The sequence below is a fragment of the Neoarius graeffei genome, chromosome 10 (assembly GCF_027579695.1).
Source record: "Neoarius graeffei isolate fNeoGra1 chromosome 10, fNeoGra1.pri, whole genome shotgun sequence".
Classification (NCBI taxonomy): domain Eukaryota; kingdom Metazoa; phylum Chordata; class Actinopteri; order Siluriformes; family Ariidae; genus Neoarius; species Neoarius graeffei.
Genome location: NC_083578.1, coordinates 5,403,666 through 5,423,690, shown reverse-complemented (window position 1 = coordinate 5,423,690; position 20,025 = coordinate 5,403,666). Strand labels below are relative to the sequence as shown.

General features: G+C 43.9%; 2 protein-coding genes across 2 annotated transcripts in view; both read right to left on the bottom strand.

The window, feature by feature from the left end:
* The window catches only part of LOC132892780 (H-2 class II histocompatibility antigen, A-U alpha chain-like), a 153,253-nt gene that overhangs the window by 74,759 nt on the left and 58,469 nt on the right, over positions 1 to 20,025 (bottom strand). The gene's annotated exons all lie outside the window — the stretch shown is intronic.
* On the bottom strand, positions 2,111 to 11,336 carry LOC132892776 (DLA class II histocompatibility antigen, DR-1 beta chain-like). Its single transcript, XM_060931150.1, has 5 exons — positions 11,198 to 11,336; positions 10,608 to 10,880; positions 10,041 to 10,322; positions 9,494 to 9,607; positions 2,111 to 2,148 (listed from the first exon to the last, which is right to left on the bottom strand). The coding sequence occupies exons 1-5, from the start codon at positions 11,253 to 11,255 to the stop codon at positions 2,126 to 2,128; spliced, it is 750 nt and encodes a 249-aa protein (XP_060787133.1). The 5' UTR covers positions 11,256 to 11,336; the 3' UTR covers positions 2,111 to 2,125.

The window sequence follows — 20,025 nt, the reverse complement described above, 5'->3', positions numbered from 1 at the left end:
GGATTAAAAGTTTACTCATAAGAACTGTGTTAATTTCATCAGCTATATAATGCAACATATATAAATCTGTTGAATGATATTTATGAACAGAATTTAAGTCATTTACCGTTTTAAGGAAATGTTTACATCAATTTCTTTTACAACCAAAAGTTTATTAAGAGTCAGCATCCATACAGAATCAAAAATCAATCCAGTTCTTACCATTAAAATGAAATTTAAGTGACTGATGATACAAAACCAGAAATTTACAGATAACTGTTAGTATTGAATCGTAATAAATAGCATCACTAAAACTGAGGAAGTGATCCAGGTTAAAATAGACTGTAGGGGGCGCTAATGATTTAATAATGAAAATTTTACAAGGCTACATGTACTTCTGTAATAGTAATTAATTATTTCATAACTTTCAGATGCATTATAAGGAATTAATTTATACATTTTTAAGCTGAATGTAGTATCTAAGCTCAGTTTGTCAAATTTCTACTCAAGAACTCTTATAAAGCCTATAATCAAGATATTTAACATCAGTTTCAGCAAAATCTGACAGAAAGCTGGTCTTACATTAAGGAAAGTGATAATACAGACGCAGATGCACAGATTATGAAATGCTCATTTCTCAGCAGGTTCTAATTGTTCGGAATAAAGCAGATGTTTAACGCGATTTCAGCAAACACTCCAGTGTTTCTCTGCTCACAGACCTGTAAAAATTAACATCACATGTGTGAGCTTAAAAATCATCACATTTCAGCTTAACTGTAGCTAAACTAGGGTTGGGCGGTATTACGGTAAGAAGGTATCCCGAGGTATCCAAAAGTACCAACGGTATCGGTCTCATTACCGTCATTTTAAAAAAATATATAATATCTAAATAAATATGGAGTACATGAGGTCATAATATAAAATAATAAATTGAAGATCATCCCGAATAACTGTGTGATCGTATTTTCACTAATTCTATCAATTTCCTAAAGAAGTTCTCATCGCGTGCAGGGTTGTTTATGTCGTTACCATGGCAACCCTGCGTGACATTTTGGAGTCTGACAGAAAGCTTCGCAAGCTTCGCAATACAACGGCGGCCGCGCGAAATCAAAGCTACTGGAATACCGTAATACCAAACAATAGGTGAGAGTTCCCTTGGTCGGTGCGCGAGTAGGCTGGCTGTCTACTTCCTATGTTCTGATTCTGATAAAGGCTGGTTCTAAAGCCTGGGCCAATTTCATCAATAAATGAATCATTAAATAAATCATTAAATATATCAAAAAAGAATGCCTGAACACTGGCGTGAGAAATGAATAAATCAGTTGTCCCAATAACATAGCACCTCTCTCTTGTGATTAAAACAAAGGATTAGGGCTATTTGGTATGATACGGTAGTCTAACTTTTAAAGTTCAGTTCTCCAGAGAAAAGGCTAAAACAACAACGAAGCAGACTGAGAGAAATTATATTGATTATATTTGTATTATTTTGATTTGGAAACGGAATGGGAGGAGAGACTCTTCAGGGGGCTGTTAGCCTACTATTAAATATTTGTTTAAAAAAAATTGGCGTCCAAATAAGATCATTCCTATATGAACTTATTTTTTGTAATAATATTTGTGGTAGTGCCCATTTAAGGGTTAAGAAGACAAAATTAAATTTAACTAAACGCCTAACTGCACCAGTTGAACTGTTTTATTTTTAAACGTGAACATTCACATAAGGCATAAGGCATCGTAGATGTGCGTGTCCGCAGCCCTCAACCCCCGCGCTCGTACGTGCGCCGCGCAGGCGCGGCCGCCGACCGATGTGTCCCGGTTTTTTACAACTCAGATGTGGCAACCCTACTTAATGCACAAAATTCGCTTTGCTGCTTAATCCATACCACAATGCACACAATTCGCTATGCTGCTTTTAAATAGTACATTTGAGGCATAGGCGCACGTTACACAGTAGGCCGAAACAAAATATTATTTTTTTCTCGGTAATACCGTATACCCCGGGAAAACACAGAGACAGTTTAAAGGTATCAAAATTTGGATACCGCCCAACCCTAAGCTAAACAGTGAGCATTATGGGTAAATTAACTCCATCAAATATGGGGAATGAAGCTGAAACCAACATGGCAACTTCAAATGATGCCTGTGTTTATGTCGGCACCAGGATCCGTCCTGTGAACACAAATCAGAAATAAAGCAGAAGGATGAATATCAGGTAGCAAGGTTAAATATTAATTATTAATGGCACTTCAATTTTAATAACAAATACACAGATGTCACTGTGGCAGCGTGGGCGTGGTCAAGCGCCGGTCAGTGACAGGAGGGCGGAGTCAGGGAAGGTAAGTGGCAGAATCACTACACCTGAGAGCAATTAACCTGTTTGTGTGTCTTCCCAGTGACCGCGCCCTACTTAAGGAGGGAGAGCGAGAGCAGAGGAGCTCATCCCCGAACAAGACGTCTGTCGTGTGTGTGTCTATCTGTTTGAGATAAATATTGTTCACTGAAAAGTGTGCCAATAAAAGCCCTATTCCAAAACCTGATCTCTGTCCTGCCGTCCTCTGTGCTCCACCCATCCCTACGAACTGCCACAGTCACGTTTCTGTTTGTACAACCCCGATTCCAAAAAAGTTGGGACAAAGTACAAATTGTAAATAAAAATGGAATGCAATGATGTGGAAGTTTCAAAATTCCATATTTTATTCAGAATAGAACATATATGACATATCAAATGTTTAAACTGAGAAAATGTATCATTTAAAGAGAAAAATTAGGTGATTTTAAATTTCATGACAACAACACATCTCAAAAAAGTTGGGACAAGGCCATGTTTCCCACTGTGAGACATCCCCTTTTCTCTTTACAACAGTCTGTAAATGTCTGGGGACCGAGGAGACAAGTTGCTCAAGTTTAGGGATAGGAATGTTAACCCATTCTTGTCTAATGTAGGATTCTAGTTGCTCAAATGTCTTAGGTCTTTTTTGTCGTATCTTCCGTTTTATGATGCACCAAATGTTTTCTATGGGTGAAAGATCTGGACTGCAGGCTGGCCAGTTCAGTACCCGGACCCTTCTTCTATGCAGCCATGATGCTGTAATTGATGCAGTATGTGGTTTGGCATTGTCATGTTGGAAAATGCAAGGTCTTCCCTGAAAGAGACGTCGTCTGGATGGGAGCATATGTTGCTCTAGAACCTGGATATACCTTTCAGCATTGATGGTGTCTTTCCAGATGTGTAAGCTGCCCATGCCACACGCACTAATGCAACCCCATACCATCAGAGATGCAGGCTTCTGAACTGAGCGCTGATAACAACTTGGGTCGTCCTTCTCCTCTTTAGTCCGAATGACACGGCGTCCCTGATTTCCATAAAGAACTTCAAATTTTGATTCGTCTGACCACAGAACAGTTTTCCACTTTGCCTGTTAGGACTAGGACTGTTTTGGCCTCTAGAGGCCGCTGTTATTTCCTTTTCATGTCGTGTTTATTTTGGCCTCTAGAGGCCGCCACTGTTCCTGTGTCTTGTGTTTGTGTTAATTGCCTAATTATCTTCACCTGTGTCCTTAATTAGTTTGTCTATTTATACCCCTGAGTTCAGTCCTCTTGTCACGGAGTCTTTGTGCTGTTATGTTTATCTCCAGTTTCCTTTGTACTGTGTTTTTTTGATCTTCTTAGCTTTTGTATTTTTGCACTTTGCTTTTCTTTTGGATTACACTCTTTGTTTTTTTTTGTCTTTTGTTTTGCCCTGTATATAGTGTATATAGTTTAAATAAACCTTTTTGATTCTTTTTCTACTTCCGCCTCACGCCTCTGCATTTGAGTCATCCCCCTGGTGGCCTAGTGGGGGTTTGCTGGATCATCACACCAACGAACCAGGTTCGAATCCCAGCAAAACCCTAACAGAAAGACTCCGTCATGACCGACTCAGCAGAGGCTGCTTCAACTGTCTACCCGGCCAACCTTCAGGGAATTATGGCAGCTTTGACACGCTTCGGAGCAACCATGGACGCTCATGGACGTACGCTCACCAGCCAACGTGAGGCCCTCGCTCGCCACGAGGAACTGCTTCAGCAAATTGGGAAAACCCTGGCACAGCTGACATCTCTGCCTGCATCTCCTGCTCCTGATCCAGTTCCTGCTCCTGATCCAGCTCCCACTCCTGCTCCAGTGCCTCCTGCAATGCTGCCTTCTTCACCTCGCGAACCCAGCCTTCCTGCACCACAGAGGTATGACGGCAAGCACAGTGAGTGCCGAGAGTTCCTTACCCAGTGTCAACTCACCTTTGAGCTTCAGCCTACCACCTACACTACGGATCGCCGCAAGATTGCCTTTGTGATCACCTTATTAGCTGGTAAGGCGCGAGCCTGGGCTACTGCTATCTGGCAAAGACAGGGACCTGAGTGCTTTGATTTCCAGCTGTTTTCTGAAGAGATGCTTCGGGTCTTCGATCAGGCAGACATCAGTACCGACGCAGCCCGAAAGCTCATGTCCATCCGGCAAGGAGGAAGCGTCGCAGATTACGCCATCTCGTTCCGAACACTCGCAGCAGTAAGTGGATGGAACGAGACTGCCCTGGTGTCAGCCTTCCACCATGGTCTGTCTGACCCCATCAAGGACGGTCTGGCCTCTATTGGATGCCCAAGTGACCTCGAAACCCTCATCTCACATGCTATTCGTCTGGACAACAGGATGAGAGAACGCCACCAAGCCTTGAGCCCCCCCAGCCTCCCTACCTCTACCTGGAGACCATCTACCTCCTTCAGTGACTGTCCAGAACCCATGCAAGTGGGTCGTACTCGCCTCTCCGCATCTGAGAGGGAGCGCAGAAGGAGGGACAAGTGCTGCATCTACTGTGGCAAACCTGGTCACTTCCGAGCATCATGTCCCGAACTCTTGGGAAAAGGACCGCCCCGTCCAGCCGAGGGAGGGTTGTGACGGGGCCTACCCTCTCTCCCGGACTCCCTGGCCAAGGAATCTACATCCCGGTCTCCATCTCCTGGGGTGAGTCTGTCCACTCTTGTCAAGCTTTGATAGACTCAGGGGCGGCTGGGAACTTTATGGATATTCACTTCGCCCAAAGCATCAATATTCCGACTGCACCTCTTGAAGTCCCACTGTCTGTGTCTGCCCTCGATGGCCAAGCGTTAGGTGATGGAAGAGTCACCCAAGTTACTTCTCCAGTTTTCCTCCAGTCTCAAGGTCACAAGGAAGAAATATCCCTGCACCTGATTCCTTCACCTGAGTTCCCAGTTATTCTAGGCCTTCCTTGGCTTACTCGCCACAACCCTCGCATAGACTGGGTAACAAGCCAGGTTGTGGAATGGGGCCCTGCATGCCATGCCTCTTGTCTGCTCTCTAGCTCTCCTGTGTCTCCTGCCGAGCCCCCTGATCTCACCGAGTTATCTCAAGTTCCCACAGAGTACTGGGATCTCAAGGAGGTATTCAGCAAGAGCAGGGCCGCCGTTCTTCCTCCGCACCGGGCCTACGACTGTGCCATCGACTTGCTCCCTGGGACTACCCCTCCTCGTGGCAGACTGTTTTCACTCTCTCAGCCAGAACGCAAGGCCACGGAGGAATACCTCAAAGATGCCCTGGTCTCTGGGTTTATTCGACCCTCCACTTCACCTGCTGGAGCCGGCTTCTTCTTTGTCGGCAAGAAGGATGGGGGGCTCCGACCATGTATTGATTACAGGGGCCTGAATAAGATCACTGTGCGCAACCGATATCCCCTTCCGCTGATGTCCACAGCTTTCGACCTGCTCCAAGGCGCCACCGTCTTCACCAAGTTGGACCTACGGAACGCATACCACCTCATCCGTATCCGACAGGGAGACGAGTGGAAGACTGCCTTTAACACCCCGTCTGGGCACTACGAATACCAGGTGATGCCCTTCGGACTCACCAACGCACCAGCTGTTTTTCAGGCCCTAATCAACGACGTCTTAAGGGACATGATTAACCTATACGTTTTTGTCTACCTCGATGACATCCTTATCTTTTCCAAGACCGTGCAGGAGCACCGCCACCATGTCCGCCAGGTTCTCCAGAGGCTGCTACAGAACAATCTGTTCGCCAAGGCCCAGAAATGCGAATTTCATGTTCCCGAGGTCTCCTTTCTGGGATTTATTGTACGGACAGGCCAACTCCAAATGGACCCTGCCAAGACCCTGGCCGTCCGGGATTGGCCTACTCCCAAGTCCGTTAAGGAGGTTCAGCGGTTCTTAGGATTCGCTAACTTCTACCGCAAGTTCATCAGGAACTTCAGTTCTGTGGCAGCACCCATGTCAGACCTCACCAAAGGGACAGGTGGATCTTATGGCTGGTCTCCTCAGGCAGAAAAGGCGTTCAAAGACCTCAAGGACCGCTTCTGCACGGCACCCATTCTGGTTCTCCCGGACACCTCCCAACCATTCATCGTGGAGGTGGACGCCTCGGACAGTGGTGTCGGCGCGGTGCTCTCTCAACGTTCGGAAGGAAAGCTGCACCCCTGCGCTTACTTCTCCCACCGCCTGAGTCCTGCTGAGTCCCGGTACGATGTGGGGGATCGAGAACTGCTAGCGGTCAAACTGGCCCTTGAGGAGTGGAGGCACTGGCTGGAGGGAGCACAACATCCATTCCTGGTTTGGACTGACCACAAGAACCTGGAGTACCTCCAGCAAGCCAAGAGACTGAACCCTCGACAGGCTAGGTGGGCCCTGTTTTTCAGTCGATTTGACTTCACCCTCTCATACCGCCCCGGCTCCAAGAACACCAAACCTGACGCACTGTCCAGACTGTTCTCTGCCACTAACAGGGAGAATGAAGTCGGGCCTATTATCCCTGTGTCCCGGATTGTGGCCCCTGTCCGCTGGGGTATTGAGGAGGCTGTCCGACGAGCCCAACGCCAGGACCCCGGTCCTGGGACGGGGCCACCAGGCCTCTTGTACGTCCCACATCAAGCCCGGGCCAAGGTTCTCCAGTGGGGTCACTCTTCCCCTCTCACCGCCCACCCGGGAGCTCGGAGGACCCTGGACTTCCTGAAAAGACGCTTCTGGTGGCCTAACATGGAGCAGGAAGTAAGGTCATTTGTCCTGTCCTGTGAGGTTTGCACCAGAACCAAGAACCCACGACAGCGTCCCCAGGGTCTCCTGCATCCTCTGACCATTCCCCGGCGTCCCTGGTCCCACGTGGCAGTCGACTTTATCACGGGTCTCCCTGAGTCACAAGGTAACACGGTCATTTTGGTCTTAGTTGACAGATTCTCCAAGGCCTGCCGCTTCATACCACTGTGCAAACTCCCCTCTGCTCTTGAAACTGCGAAACTTTTGTTTAATCATGTCTTCCGAGTCTTTGGTCTTCCACAGGACATCGTCTCAGACCGAGGGCCCCAGTTCTCCTCCCGAGTGTGGCACGGGTTCTGCAAGGTCATCGGAGCCACTGCCAGCCTCTCCTCTGGGTTTCACCCACAGTCCAATGGTCAGACGGAGAGGCTCAACCAGGACCTGGAAACCACCCTGCGAGGCCTGGCTATGGATAACCCGACATCGTGGAGCACCTGGCTGCCATGGGCGGAGTACGCCCACAACACCCTGCAGTCATCGGCCACCAAGCTGTCGCCATTCCAGTGCCAATTCGGGTTCCAGCCACCTCTGTTCCCGGACCAGGAGGAGGACGCGGGGGTGCCCTCGGTCAACCAATATGTGAGACGGTGTCGCAAGACCTGGAGCAAGGTCAGGAAGACCCTCATACAGACCTCCAGAACCAACCAGACTCAGGCCAACCGCCATAGAAGACCTGCACACGCTTTCCGCCCTGGGCAGCGTGTTTGGCTGTCCACTAAGGACCTTCCACTGCGGGTGGAGAACCGCAAGCTTGCTCCTCGCTACATTGGCCCCTTCAAGGTGGTGCGCAGGGTGAACCCTGTCTCCTACCGGCTCCAGTTGCCCCGGACTCTGAGGATCAACCCCACTTTCCATGTTTCCCTGTTACGGCCCGTACTGACGTCTACGTATGCCCCTGCCCCTAGGAACCCCCCACCCCCCCGCATCTTCCAGGGGCAGACTGTGTTCACTGTGAATCGCCTGCTTGACTCCCGCCGGGTCCGCGGCGGGTTGCAATATCTGGTGGACTGGGAGGGCTATGGTCCTGAGGAGCGCTGCTGGGTTCCTGCTCGGGATGTCCTTGATAAAGAACTATGTCGGGACTTCCATTCGGCCCATCCGGATCGCCCTGGGAACGTCAGGAGACGCTCCTAGAGGGGGGGGTCCTGTTAGGACTAGGACTGTTTTGGCCTCTAGAGGCCGCTGTTATTTCCTTTTCATGTCGTGTTTATTTTGGCCTCTAGAGGCCGCCACTGTTCCTGTGTCTTGTGTTTGTGTTAATTGCCTAATTATCTTCACCTGTGTCCTTAATTAGTTTGTCTATTTATACCCCTGAGTTCAGTCCTCTTGTCACGGAGTCTTTGTGCTGTTATGTTTATCTCCAGTTTCCTTTGTACTGTGTTTTTTTGATCTTCTTAGCTTTTGTATTTTTGCACTTTGCTTTTCTTTTGGATTACACTCTTTGGTTTTTTTTGTCTTTTGTTTTGCCCTGTATATAGTGTATATAGTTTAAATAAACCTTTTTGATTCTTTTTCTACTTCCGCCTCACGCCTCTGCATTTGAGTCATCCCCCTGGTGGCCTAGTGGGGGTTTGCTGGATCATCACACCAACGAACCAGGTTCGAATCCCAGCAAAACCCTAACATTGCCACAGTCCATTTTAAATGAGCCTTGGCCCAGAGAAGACGTCTGCGCTTCTAGATCATGTTTAGATACGGCTTCTTCTTTGAACTATAGAGTTTTAGCTGGCAACGGCGGATGGCATGGTGAATTGTGTTCACAGATAATGTTCTCTGGAAATATTCCTGAGCCCATTTTGTGATTTCCAATACAGAAGCATGCCTGTATGTGATGCAGTGCCGTCTAAGGGCCCGAAGATCACGGGCACCCAGTATGATTTTCCGGCTTTGACCCTTACGCGCAGAGATTCTTCCAGATTCTCTGAATCTTTTGATGATATTATGCACTGTAGATGATGATATGTTCAAACTCTTTGCAATTTTACACTGTCGAACTCCTTTCTGATATTGCTCCACTATTTGTCGGCGCAGAATTAGGGGGATTGGTGATCCTCTTCCCATCTTTACTTCTGAGAGCCGCTGCCACTCCAAGATGCTCTTTTTATACCCAGTCATGTTAATGACCTATTGCCAATTGACCTAATGAGTTGCAATTTGGTCCTCCAGCTGCTCCTTTTTTGTACCTTTAACTTTTCCAGCCTCTTATTGCCCCTGTCCCAACTTTTTTGAGATGTGTTGCTGTCATGAAATTTCAAAATGTCTCACTTTCGACATTTGATATGTTGTCTATGTTCTATTGTGAATACAATATCAGTTTTTGAGATTTGTAAATTATTGCATTCCGTTTTTATTTACAATTTGTACTTTGTCCCAACTTTTTTGGAATCGGGGTTGTAGATTTCCTGCAATCTTCCACTGACCTGAGCATTTCTTCCTGTAGTAGATGAATCCAGCAGCTGAAAGCATGATCCCCAACACCAGCCCTGAAGCCCCGATAGCAATCTTACTCTTATCAGGTTCAGACATCGAGGGATCTGAGACAGAAAGGGGTTTATATAGATAGATTACAAAAATAACTCATATAATAGCAGTTAATAGCAGCACTAAGCGCTATGGAATAGCATTTTTATACAACAACAGTGTTAAGAACTACTTTTACTTTCAGCTATGAAAAAAACCTGAATAAATTTTATTTGATGATTACACAGCAAATTCCTCAGTGTTGAATTAACACCCAGAGTGTTTATATTGGTCCAATTGGACCAATATAAACACTCTGGGTGTTAATTCACCACTGGGGAATTTGCTGTGTATATATTTTTTAAGTCGTTGATTATTGTTGTTGACTGAACACCAGGTTTTGAAAGATGAGTTATGATGTGAGTGAAACAGGATCTCCGTTTTTTTAAGCTCAGTTCATGACAATAGACTCAGATATTTAGATCTGACTTTGATGATCAGACTCACCCCACTTATAGACCATGGGCTTTTGGAAGCTGGCGTGTTGCACCACACAGGAGATCTCCTCTCCAGATTCAGGCATGTACTCCAGATGTGAGTGGATCTGATAGTACCAGTCTCCATCAGCCATCTCCTCAGTGTACGTCACATCACCCTCAATCTCTTTCCCGTTCCTCAGCCAGGTCACCTCAATCTTTGGGGGGTAAAAGCTGTAAGCGCTGCACATCAGCCTGGCTGGGTGAGTGCCATCTGACTTCTTTACCAAAGTGACCTTAACCCGGGGCTCAACTGCACAATTAAACCACAACAACATCAACTTACAGCTGATAGTCATTCATTATAAACTAATAATAATAATAATAATAATATGTAGGTATCTAAAAGGTAATCAGTTTAATTAGGAAACTAGTAAGCTACAGAAGAGCAGCTCGGTGTGTATTATACATGCATTTAAATGCAACTAAAATATTAAACTGAACTAAAAATAATGTAAAATCTGTTACAGGCATACATCATGAGGAAATACTGGGAATATTACTGAATTAAAGTTTTGAGGTTCACAAATAATCTCACCTGCTTTACTGAGGATGGCGCTGTAGTAAATCTGAGCATTGTGCTTACAGAAACGATCCACAACGGCTTTCAGTGCTTGCAGGTCTGCAGTTTCATTGTTAAATCTCTCTGCGTTATAGATGCCTATTTCAGTGTATCCCACAAACTTCCCCAGAGTGCTGTTATACTCTATGTATTTGATCTTATTGAAGGTGTAAGACCTTATGTACTCCATGTCACTGAGACCATCAGAGCTCCAGAAGCACCAAGATTGCAGTGCCAGTGAATTTCCATCTGAGAGAAAAATAACACCAAAGCTTTATTTCACTGCTAAAACTGAGAGTAATACAGCGTCTATTTTGAATCGATTTTAATGTTTATTTTAAAAACTAATTCTGTAGTTAAACCTGCCTTTAAACACTAAATAAATAAATAAATAAATAAATCTGCAGTTCTGTAATATTCCTCTGATAAATTTAATGAACAAACTGCATCCTTCTAAACACGAGCTTCTTTTTGTTTCTTTGTCTGTTTCCTTTCTTTTCTTTTTTTTTAACAGAACAGTGTTTTCTTTAACACAGCCTAACCTCAGCAGCTGATCTAATACTCACTTGCTGTGTGCAGGATGGCAGGCAGTAAGAGGAGCAGTATTCTCAGCAGCTCCGACATTGTTCCTCTCTGAGTGTGTTCTCTTACTGAGGAAAGTGTGGGTGAAGCAGCTCTACTCTACACACACACACACACACACACACACACCAATCCTGCACTACACACACACCAATCCTGCACTACACATACACACACACCAATCCTGCACCACACACACACACAGTCACATGTTTCCAGGCAGAATTCAAACCAATACTGTTCACCTGTTAAAGCTGTCAGGTTTAAATCCATCAGTTCACTATTTAAAACTTCTGAATTCATCAGTTAAGACAAGTTCAGGATTATTTCTCTCTCAAACTGCAAAGATAATAATAATAATTCTCATTTTCAGTTCACAAAATAGAGAAGAATGTGGGCTGTTTTTCTTGAACATCCATGTCCTTAATAATTAAACTTTAGTTTCATTAAAAAATAGTGACATGTAGTATCAGACATCTTGGGATTATTTTCTGCATAACAGTCAAACATTACGTTATCATAGCAATTATTGTCCACTCAGCCATCTGCTTACACACACACACACACACACACACACAGATTATAGAAACAAAACTGATCAAAACAAACCAAATACACCAAATAATTGTGATAATACAATCCCAAATCAGGAAAAGTTGGGATGGTGTGGAAAATGCAAATTAAAAAAAATAATAATAAAGCAGGATTTTTAAATGTGCTTTGACTTGTATTTCATTGCAGACAGAATGAACCCAAGATATCTCATGTTTTGTTGGTCAACTTCATTTAATTTGTTAATATACATCCATTCCTGTGTTTCAGACACAGGACCATTTTTTGGAATGTAACACAGTCCAAAAAAAAAAAAAAATGGGACAAGGCAAGTTAGGGCGAGTAATGAGGTACAACAATTAAATCATGATGTGATGTGAAACAGGTGAAAACAACAGGTGACTGTAATCATGATTTGGGACAAAGTCAGTATCCAGGAAAGGCCGAGTCTTTGAGGAGTAAAGACGGGCCGAGGATCTCCAGTTTATCAACAAATGAGTGAGAAAATTATTGAAATGTTTTAAAACAATGATCCTCAAAGAAAGAGAGGAAGGGATTTGGAAATTTCACCCTCTACGGTGCATAATATCATTAAACCATTCAATGAAATCTGGAGGAATTTCAGTGCATAAAGAGCAAAGGGCCCAAGTAGTCTACGGTGGCCAGGGAGTGTAAAACAAAATTACAAACCATCAAACACTTTTATATTTTATAAACACTTACATTTTATAAAACTAAATTATATTAGCAAAACACTTTTTTGTGTTCCGCATCGTCAATTTGTTTTCTAAGATGTAAATTTGTTTTGTAAATTGTAAAAGTGTTTCACAGTTTGTAATTTTGTTTTGAACTTCCCAGCCACTGTACTCAAGCCTAATCTGAACCCCCATGATCTCCGATCCCTCAGATGGCACTGCATCAAGAACCATCATTCATCTACAGTTGATAGAACCACATGGGCTCGGGATTACTCTGGAAAACCTTTATCAAGCTACAGTGCAGAGTTACAGCTTTACATCCACAAACACCAGTTAAAACTTTACTGTGCAAAAAGGAAGCCGTATATTAACTGTGTCCAGAAGCGCCATCGGCTTCTCTGGGCTCGTAGGAGTCTGGGATGGACCATCACACAGTGGGAACGGGTATTGTGGTCAGATAATTCAGTATTCCAGGTCTTTTTTGGAAGAAATTGACACCATGTGCTCAGGACCAAAGATGAAAAGGACCATGCAGACTGTTAACAGGAACAAGTCCAAAAGCCAGGGTGTGTCATGGTATGGGGTTGGGTCAGTGCCCTCGGCGAAGGTAACGTACACTTCTGTGATGGAGCATTAATGCAGAAAAGTACACTGAGATTTTGGAGCAACATCTGCTGCCTTCAAGACGACGTCTTTTCCAGGGAGATTTCAACAAGACAATGCAAAACCACATTCTGCACACATTACAAAGGCGTGGCTGTGGAAGAAGAGGGCGTGTCCCCTCTGTCCCCAATAGAGAATGTGTGGAGAATTAAGAAAGAAAGAAAGAAAGAAAGAAAGAAAGAAAGAACAACTTTATTCATCACACACTTGTGAAATTCCTCTCTGCATTTAACCCATCTGAAGCAGTGAACACACACATGCACACATATGTGAGCAATGAGCACACACACACACACACACACACACACACACACACACATATCCAGAGCAGAAATGAAAAATATGACAGTGACGACCCCGTTCTGTTACACACCTTAAGACCTGTTTACAGGAAGAACAGAACAAAAAAATAACACCTGAAACACTTCATCACTTGGAGTCTTCAGTCCACAAACATCTTAAGTGTTGGGAGAAGGAACGGGAACATTATAAAGTGGGAAATGCTTTACTGTCCCAACTGTTTTGAAATGTGTTGCAAGAATGACAATTGAAATGAGTGTTTATTTTGAATGAATGAATGAAAATAAATTAATGACATAAAACATCAAATAATATGCCTTTGAATTGAATTGTTTAGAATTCAATACAGGTCAAAGATTATTTATAACTCATTGTTTTCAGTTTTAATTTCAATTTCAACACACCGCCCTAACTGATTTGATGCTTTAAAATCAATAATAATAATAATAACTTGTTAGAGATTTGCATTAGGGTGGCACGGTGGTGTAGTGGTTAGCGCTGTCGCCTCACAGCAAGAAGGTCCGGGTTCGAGCCCCGGGGCCGGCGAGGGCCTTTCTGTGTGGAGTTTGCATGTTCTCCCCGTGTCCATGTGGGTTTCCTCCGGGTGCTCCGGTTTCCCCCACAGTCCAAAGACATGCAGGTTAGGTTAACTGGTGGCTCTAAATTGACCGTAGGTGTGAATGTGAGTGTGAATGGTTGTCTGTGTCTATGTGTCAGCCCTGTGATGACCTGGCGACTTGTCCAGGGTGTACCCCGCCTTTCACCCGTAGTCAGCTGGGATAGGCTCCAGCTTGCCTGCAGAAGGATAAAGCGGCTAGAGATGATGAGATGAGATTTGCATTATGATGTGTTTTTGTGGGTGGCACGGTGGTGTAGTGGTTAGCGCTGTCGCCTCACAGCAAGAAGGTCCTGGGTTCGAGCCCCGTGGCTGGCGAGGGCCTTTCTGTGCGGAGTTTGCATGTTCTCCCCGTGTCCGCGTGGGTTTCCTCCGGGTGCTCCGGTTTCCCCCACAGTCCAAAGACATACAGGTTAGGTTAACTGGTGACTCTAAATTGAGCGTAGGTGTGAGTGTGAATGGTTGTCTGTGTCTATGTGTCAGCCCTGTGATGACCTGGCGTCTTGTCCAGGGTGTACCCCGCCTTTCGCCTGTAGTCAGCTGGGATAGGCTCCAGCTTGCCTGCGACCCTGTAGAAGGATAAAGCGGCTAGAGATAATGAGATGAGATGTTATATACTTTATTTTACTACATATGAATGCTGTGATGCTAATGGATGTTTATGTTGCCTTTTTTTCTCCACTTCCGGTGTTAAAGCGTGGTATTAATTACAGTTGTAATGAATAATTGTACCTCACTCCGGGATGGAGTCCACCGGGGGAGAGGGATTGTTTTCGGTGGGGTTTCTTTCTTTCTTTTTTATGCCTCTGCCATGGTAAGGTGCAGGAGGCATTATGTTTTCGGGTTGTCCATTCGTCTGTGCGTCCATCCCGAAACCTTGTGAATGCGATTTCTCAAAGACTGATGAAAGGAATTTCATCAAACTTTCACCATTTGTGCGCTTTGGGACAAACATGAACTGATTAGATTTTGAGATCAAAAGGTCTAAGGTCAAGGTCACTGTGAGGTCAAATGTCTGGCCGAAAATCTTGTGAACACAATATCTCCAAGGCAAATGAAAGTAATTTCACCAGGTCAAGGTCACTGTGAGGTCAAATGTCCATCCCAAAATCACAACTTAATAAGGTGTGTAGTCTACCGGGCGGAGGCATCCCCATCGACACCGTTGGCGTCGAGTTCTATCTAGTTTCTTTCTTTTTTTTTGTTTGATGTTACAGGAAAACAGCTGGACTTCATGAAACTTTCAGGATAGATGGACATTGGTTTCAAAGAGAACCTCCATCATTTTGGGGGTCATCCGGTCAAGGTTTTTGTGGCCACTGCTTCATATAGAGGTGGTAGGTTATGTCATCATGCTGAAAGAATGTAAGAGTGTAACAATCGCACAGCACACTGTGTCCTGATTGGCTGAGAGCAGCACGGTGTGTCCTGACTGGCTGAGAGCAGCGGGATGTGTCCTGACTGGCTGAGAGCAGTGCGGTGTGTCCTGATTGGCTGAGAGCAGCAGAGAATCAGAGTCAGAACCATGTTTATTGGCCAAGTATGTTCACACACAAGGTCACCAAAAAGGCCAAAATCATTTTTTTGTGATATCTTCCGTCATATTCATCGTAAGTGCTACCAGGCGAGGTTTGTTTTGCCTGGAAACACTTGGTTTTTCTCTTTGTTCCTCAAGGCGTGTTCATTTCTCATTTTGATAATGTGTTTTTTGTACAAATGCGAGCAGTGATTTACAGGCAGGGCATGGGCTTTGTGCTTCCGGGTTAGAGCTCTGTGACACGTGTTCAAGTGGGAGAGCAACTTTATAATTATCCAGCTATACATTTAAACATGTGACTGATATTTTACTGACTAATAAACACAGGCAAATACAGTGGTGCTTGACGGTTTGTGAACCCTTTAGAATTTTCTATATTTCTGCATAAATTTGACCTAAAACATCATCAGATTTTCACACAAGTCCTAAAAGTAGATAAAGAGAACCCAGTTAAACAAATGAGACAAAAATATGATACTTGTTCATTTATTTATTGAGGAAAATGATCCAGTATTACACATCTGTGAGTGGCAAAAGTATGTGAACCTTTGCTTTCAGTATCTGGTGTGACCCCCTTGTGCAGCAATAACTGCAACTAAACGTTTGCGGTAACTGTTGATCAGTCCTGCACACCGGCTTGGAGGAATTTTAGCCCATTCCTCTGTACAGAACAGCTTCAACTCTGGGATGTTGGTGGGTTTCCTCACATGACCTGCTCGCTTCAGGTCCTTCCACAACATTTCCATTGGATTAAGGTCAGGACTTTGACTTGGCCATTCCAAAACATTCACTTTATTCTTCTTTAACCATTCTTTGGTAGAATGACTTGTGTGCTTAGGGTCGTTATCTTGCTCCATGACCCACCTTCTCTTGAGATTCAGTTCATGGACAGATATCCTGACATTTTCCTTTAGATTTTGCTGGTATAATTCAGAATTCATTGTTCCATCAATGATGGCAAGCCGTCCTGGCCCAGACTACCACCACCATGTTTCACAGATGGGATAAGGTTCTTATGCTGAAATGCAGTGTGTTCCTTTCTCCAAACATAACACTTCTCATTTCAACCAAAAAGTTCTATTTTGGTCTCATCCATCCACAAAACATTTTTCCAGTAGCCTTCTGGCTTGTCCACATGATCTTTAGCAAACTGCAGACGAGCAGCAATGTTCTTTTTGGAGAGCAGTGGCTTTCTCCTTGCAACCCTGCCATGCACACCATTGTTGTTCAGTGTTCTCCTGATGGTGGACTCATGAGCATTAACATTAGCCAATGTGAGAGAGGCCTTCAGTTGCTTAGAAGTTACCCTGGGGGTCCTTTGTGACCTTGCTGACTATTACATGCCTTGCTCTTGGAGTGATCTTTGTTGGTCGACCACTCCTGGGGAGGGTAACAATGGTCTTGAATTTCCTCCATTTGTACACAGTCTGTCTGACTGTGGATTGGTGGAGTCCAAACTCTTTAGAGATGGTTTTGTAACCTTTTCCAGCCTGATGAGCATCAACAACACATTTTCTGAGGTCCTCAGAAATCTCCTTTGTTCGTGCCATGATACACTTCCACAAACATGTGTTGTGAAGCTCAGACTTTGATAGATCCCTGTTCTTTAAATAAAACAGGGTGCCCACTCACACCTGATTGTCATCCCATTGACTGAAAACACCTGACTCTAATTTCACCTTCAAATTAACTGCTAATCCTAGAGGTTCACATACTTTTGCCACTCACAGATATGTAATATTGGATCATTTTCCTCAATAAATAAATGACCAAGTATAATATTTTTGTCTCATTTGTTTAACTGGATTCTCTTTATCTACTTTTAGGACTTGTGTGAAAATCTGATGATGTTTTAGGTCATATTTATGCAGAAATCTAGAAAATTCTAAAGGGTTCACAAACTTTCAAGCACCACTGTACATGTCCAACCAACAGCCCCGAACACCTTCATTTAAAGTGTCCCTGCCTCCTGAAAATTGTAATTTTTTTAATATAATTTCAAATATTTCTGCTAATGCAGTAAAATTGTTGGGAATAAATATTGTGCACTGATTTATTAAAATGTGAAGTTTAATTTGTCTTTACTGGTAATATGTCAGGACACCAAGATAGATCATCCAATCAGGGTTGAATAGAGGAATCATCATCAGTTACTGGGGAGTAAAACCTCACAGTGTGATATTTTACAGCTAAATTTATCTCTATTTTCAAAGGACAGTATAAATCAGTATTTGAATTTTCACCTCATATGCCTACCAATGTTAAGTGTAACTACTGTATCCTTGACTTGCGAGTGACGTCAAAGCAAAATTGATGTCGGCCATGTTGGTGGAGATACAAATGCAGGGTCGAGCAACATTCCATACAAAACACAGTCACACATGCGCAAGTCTCTTTGTCATTCTTTTAGCTCTGCCATATCTTTATGTTGTATACAGTATGGTCATGGTCACAACAGTACTCGTGATCTTGGCACGTTCTGATTTTTTTAGAATTCCATCTGTGATTCAGAAAGAGGGCGAGGAAACTCCGAGGCTCAGTCCGTACAGAGGAGATGAGCACGGCTGAACAACATCGGCAGGGCTGATCTAACAGAGACTAAAACCAAAACAGCTCATGTTTGCAGTGATCATTTTATCTCAGGTGAGATTCAAAAGCTTTCTCGATAATATCATGGAAGAATTTTATTTCGTGTTGCTAGAATTTTGCTATAAAATGAGTGTTCTCTTTTCATGGTTCACTCGGTCGTTGTTATAATTTTAACACGTTAACCAAATGAAACAACCATTTCATTTCTAGGAGCGACAGCAAAATTATACGACAGAAACAATCCAGACTGGGCGCCCACTCAGAACAAGGGCTACGTTTCATCCAAGGTCGGACTCGATTCTTCAGTAGCCGAACCAGATAGAACGTGATATCTGGGTACTCAATGGTTAGTAGAAGTGTCTTATCTTCAGAAAAGTCTGACTTTTTTGAATAATATGGGTCAAACCCACACACATCTATCTTCTCTTTGTATTGAATCTTCGCTCGACTGTTCAAATCGTGGTAATAGTAAGAAAATTCAGTGTTGTCCAGGGGCGAGTCTAGCATCTGATCTTTGGGGGTGCTTAGCCCCCAGAGCTGACAGAGGCACCTGGCTTGAACGACAGTGTTTCCACGTTTATTCCGCATTTAGACTAGACTTAACTAGACAAGAAGACTAGACAAGACTAGACTTATGCAATGTTTTAACAGAAGCTGACCCAATAAACTATGATATCTACACATTTACAACCACAAAGTATCTCGATATGGATGATAAATGTCGTTTTTATCATTCTGTTCATAGACCAGGGAACATCAATATTGCATTATGCATATTATTGTGTTGTGTTTAACAATTGTAACTCTAGTCTGTACCTTCACATCTCGCTATGCCAGTAATACTCAGGTGCTACTTCGAGTTCCTCATCGGCGTGGAATCCACTTAAAAAAACCACCATGTCGTAGCAAGCACTCGCGCGGACAGGCAACCCAATCAGAGGGGACGCAAGGAGGAGAGGTATTTTACTGGTCATAGAACTATCACGTAACAGGTGAATTCAAGAACACACACACGCCCGCGCACACATTCATTGCGCAGTGTGCAAGGGCACTTATTTCTGAAAATTACGTCCAAAAGCAATGTTTTTGAGGGTGCTGAGCTAGGGGGTGCTGAGCTCGTTTTTGGGGGTGCTTGAGCACCCCCAAAAATAGGCTAAACACGCCCCTGGTGTTGTCTACAGACATGCTTTCAGCATCTGTTGTCCAAGTTGCTTTGTATATCCACCATCATATCAGATGCTCATGACATAGCACATTTTGATCGCGTGGTTGTAGGTCATCTATAATGTCCTCTAAACACATCTATTTCTCATGTTGCCCATCATGGTTACTGTACTGGTAACAGTAAACTGTTTCATTGTGTATTCAAAAGAAATCCCAGATAAATATATTGTCTCATTCTCTAAATGTGTATGCAATTACAAGCATCTTTGTGATACACCTTGAAATTAACCAGTTCAAATGTGAGCATGTAGAAGAATGTAATATGGAGTCCTTCATACATGTAGCCTCTGGCTCTGCAATCATATTTACAGTAAAGTAACTGGACTGGTTTTAGTTCCAATGCAGCTCTTTACACTTTAACACTGTAGGAAGTTTCATGTTAAATTTAGATTTAAACTTTAAACTATAAGAACGCTCCCAAGAACCTGAGACGGGAATAAAAATAAGTTTACGTTGAAGGCACTGCAGTGAGCAGGTTGTCTAAACTTGATTGCCTGTGTGACCCTGTGCTCTCTTCCTCCAGGGTTTGCTATAGAGATCTTGCAGTCACGTGACCGGAAAGTACACAACCGCCATCGTGTCGGTCAAAAACACCGCTGAATACTGCTGCACTCATGTACAGAATGGATCAAT

Coding starts and splice junctions, on each gene's coding strand:
- LOC132892776 (XM_060931150.1), bottom strand. CDS start 11,255: ATGTCGGAGCTGCTGAGAATACTGCTCCTCTTACTGCCTGCCATCCTG. Junction 9,608..10,040: donor GCCCATGGTCTATAAGTGGG/GTGAGTCTGATC, acceptor TTTCTGTCTCAG/ATCCCTCGATGTCTGAACCT. Junction 2,149..9,493: donor CTACAGGAAGAAATGCTCAG/GTCAGTGGAAGA, acceptor TTGTGTTCACAG/GACGGATCCTGGTGCCGACA.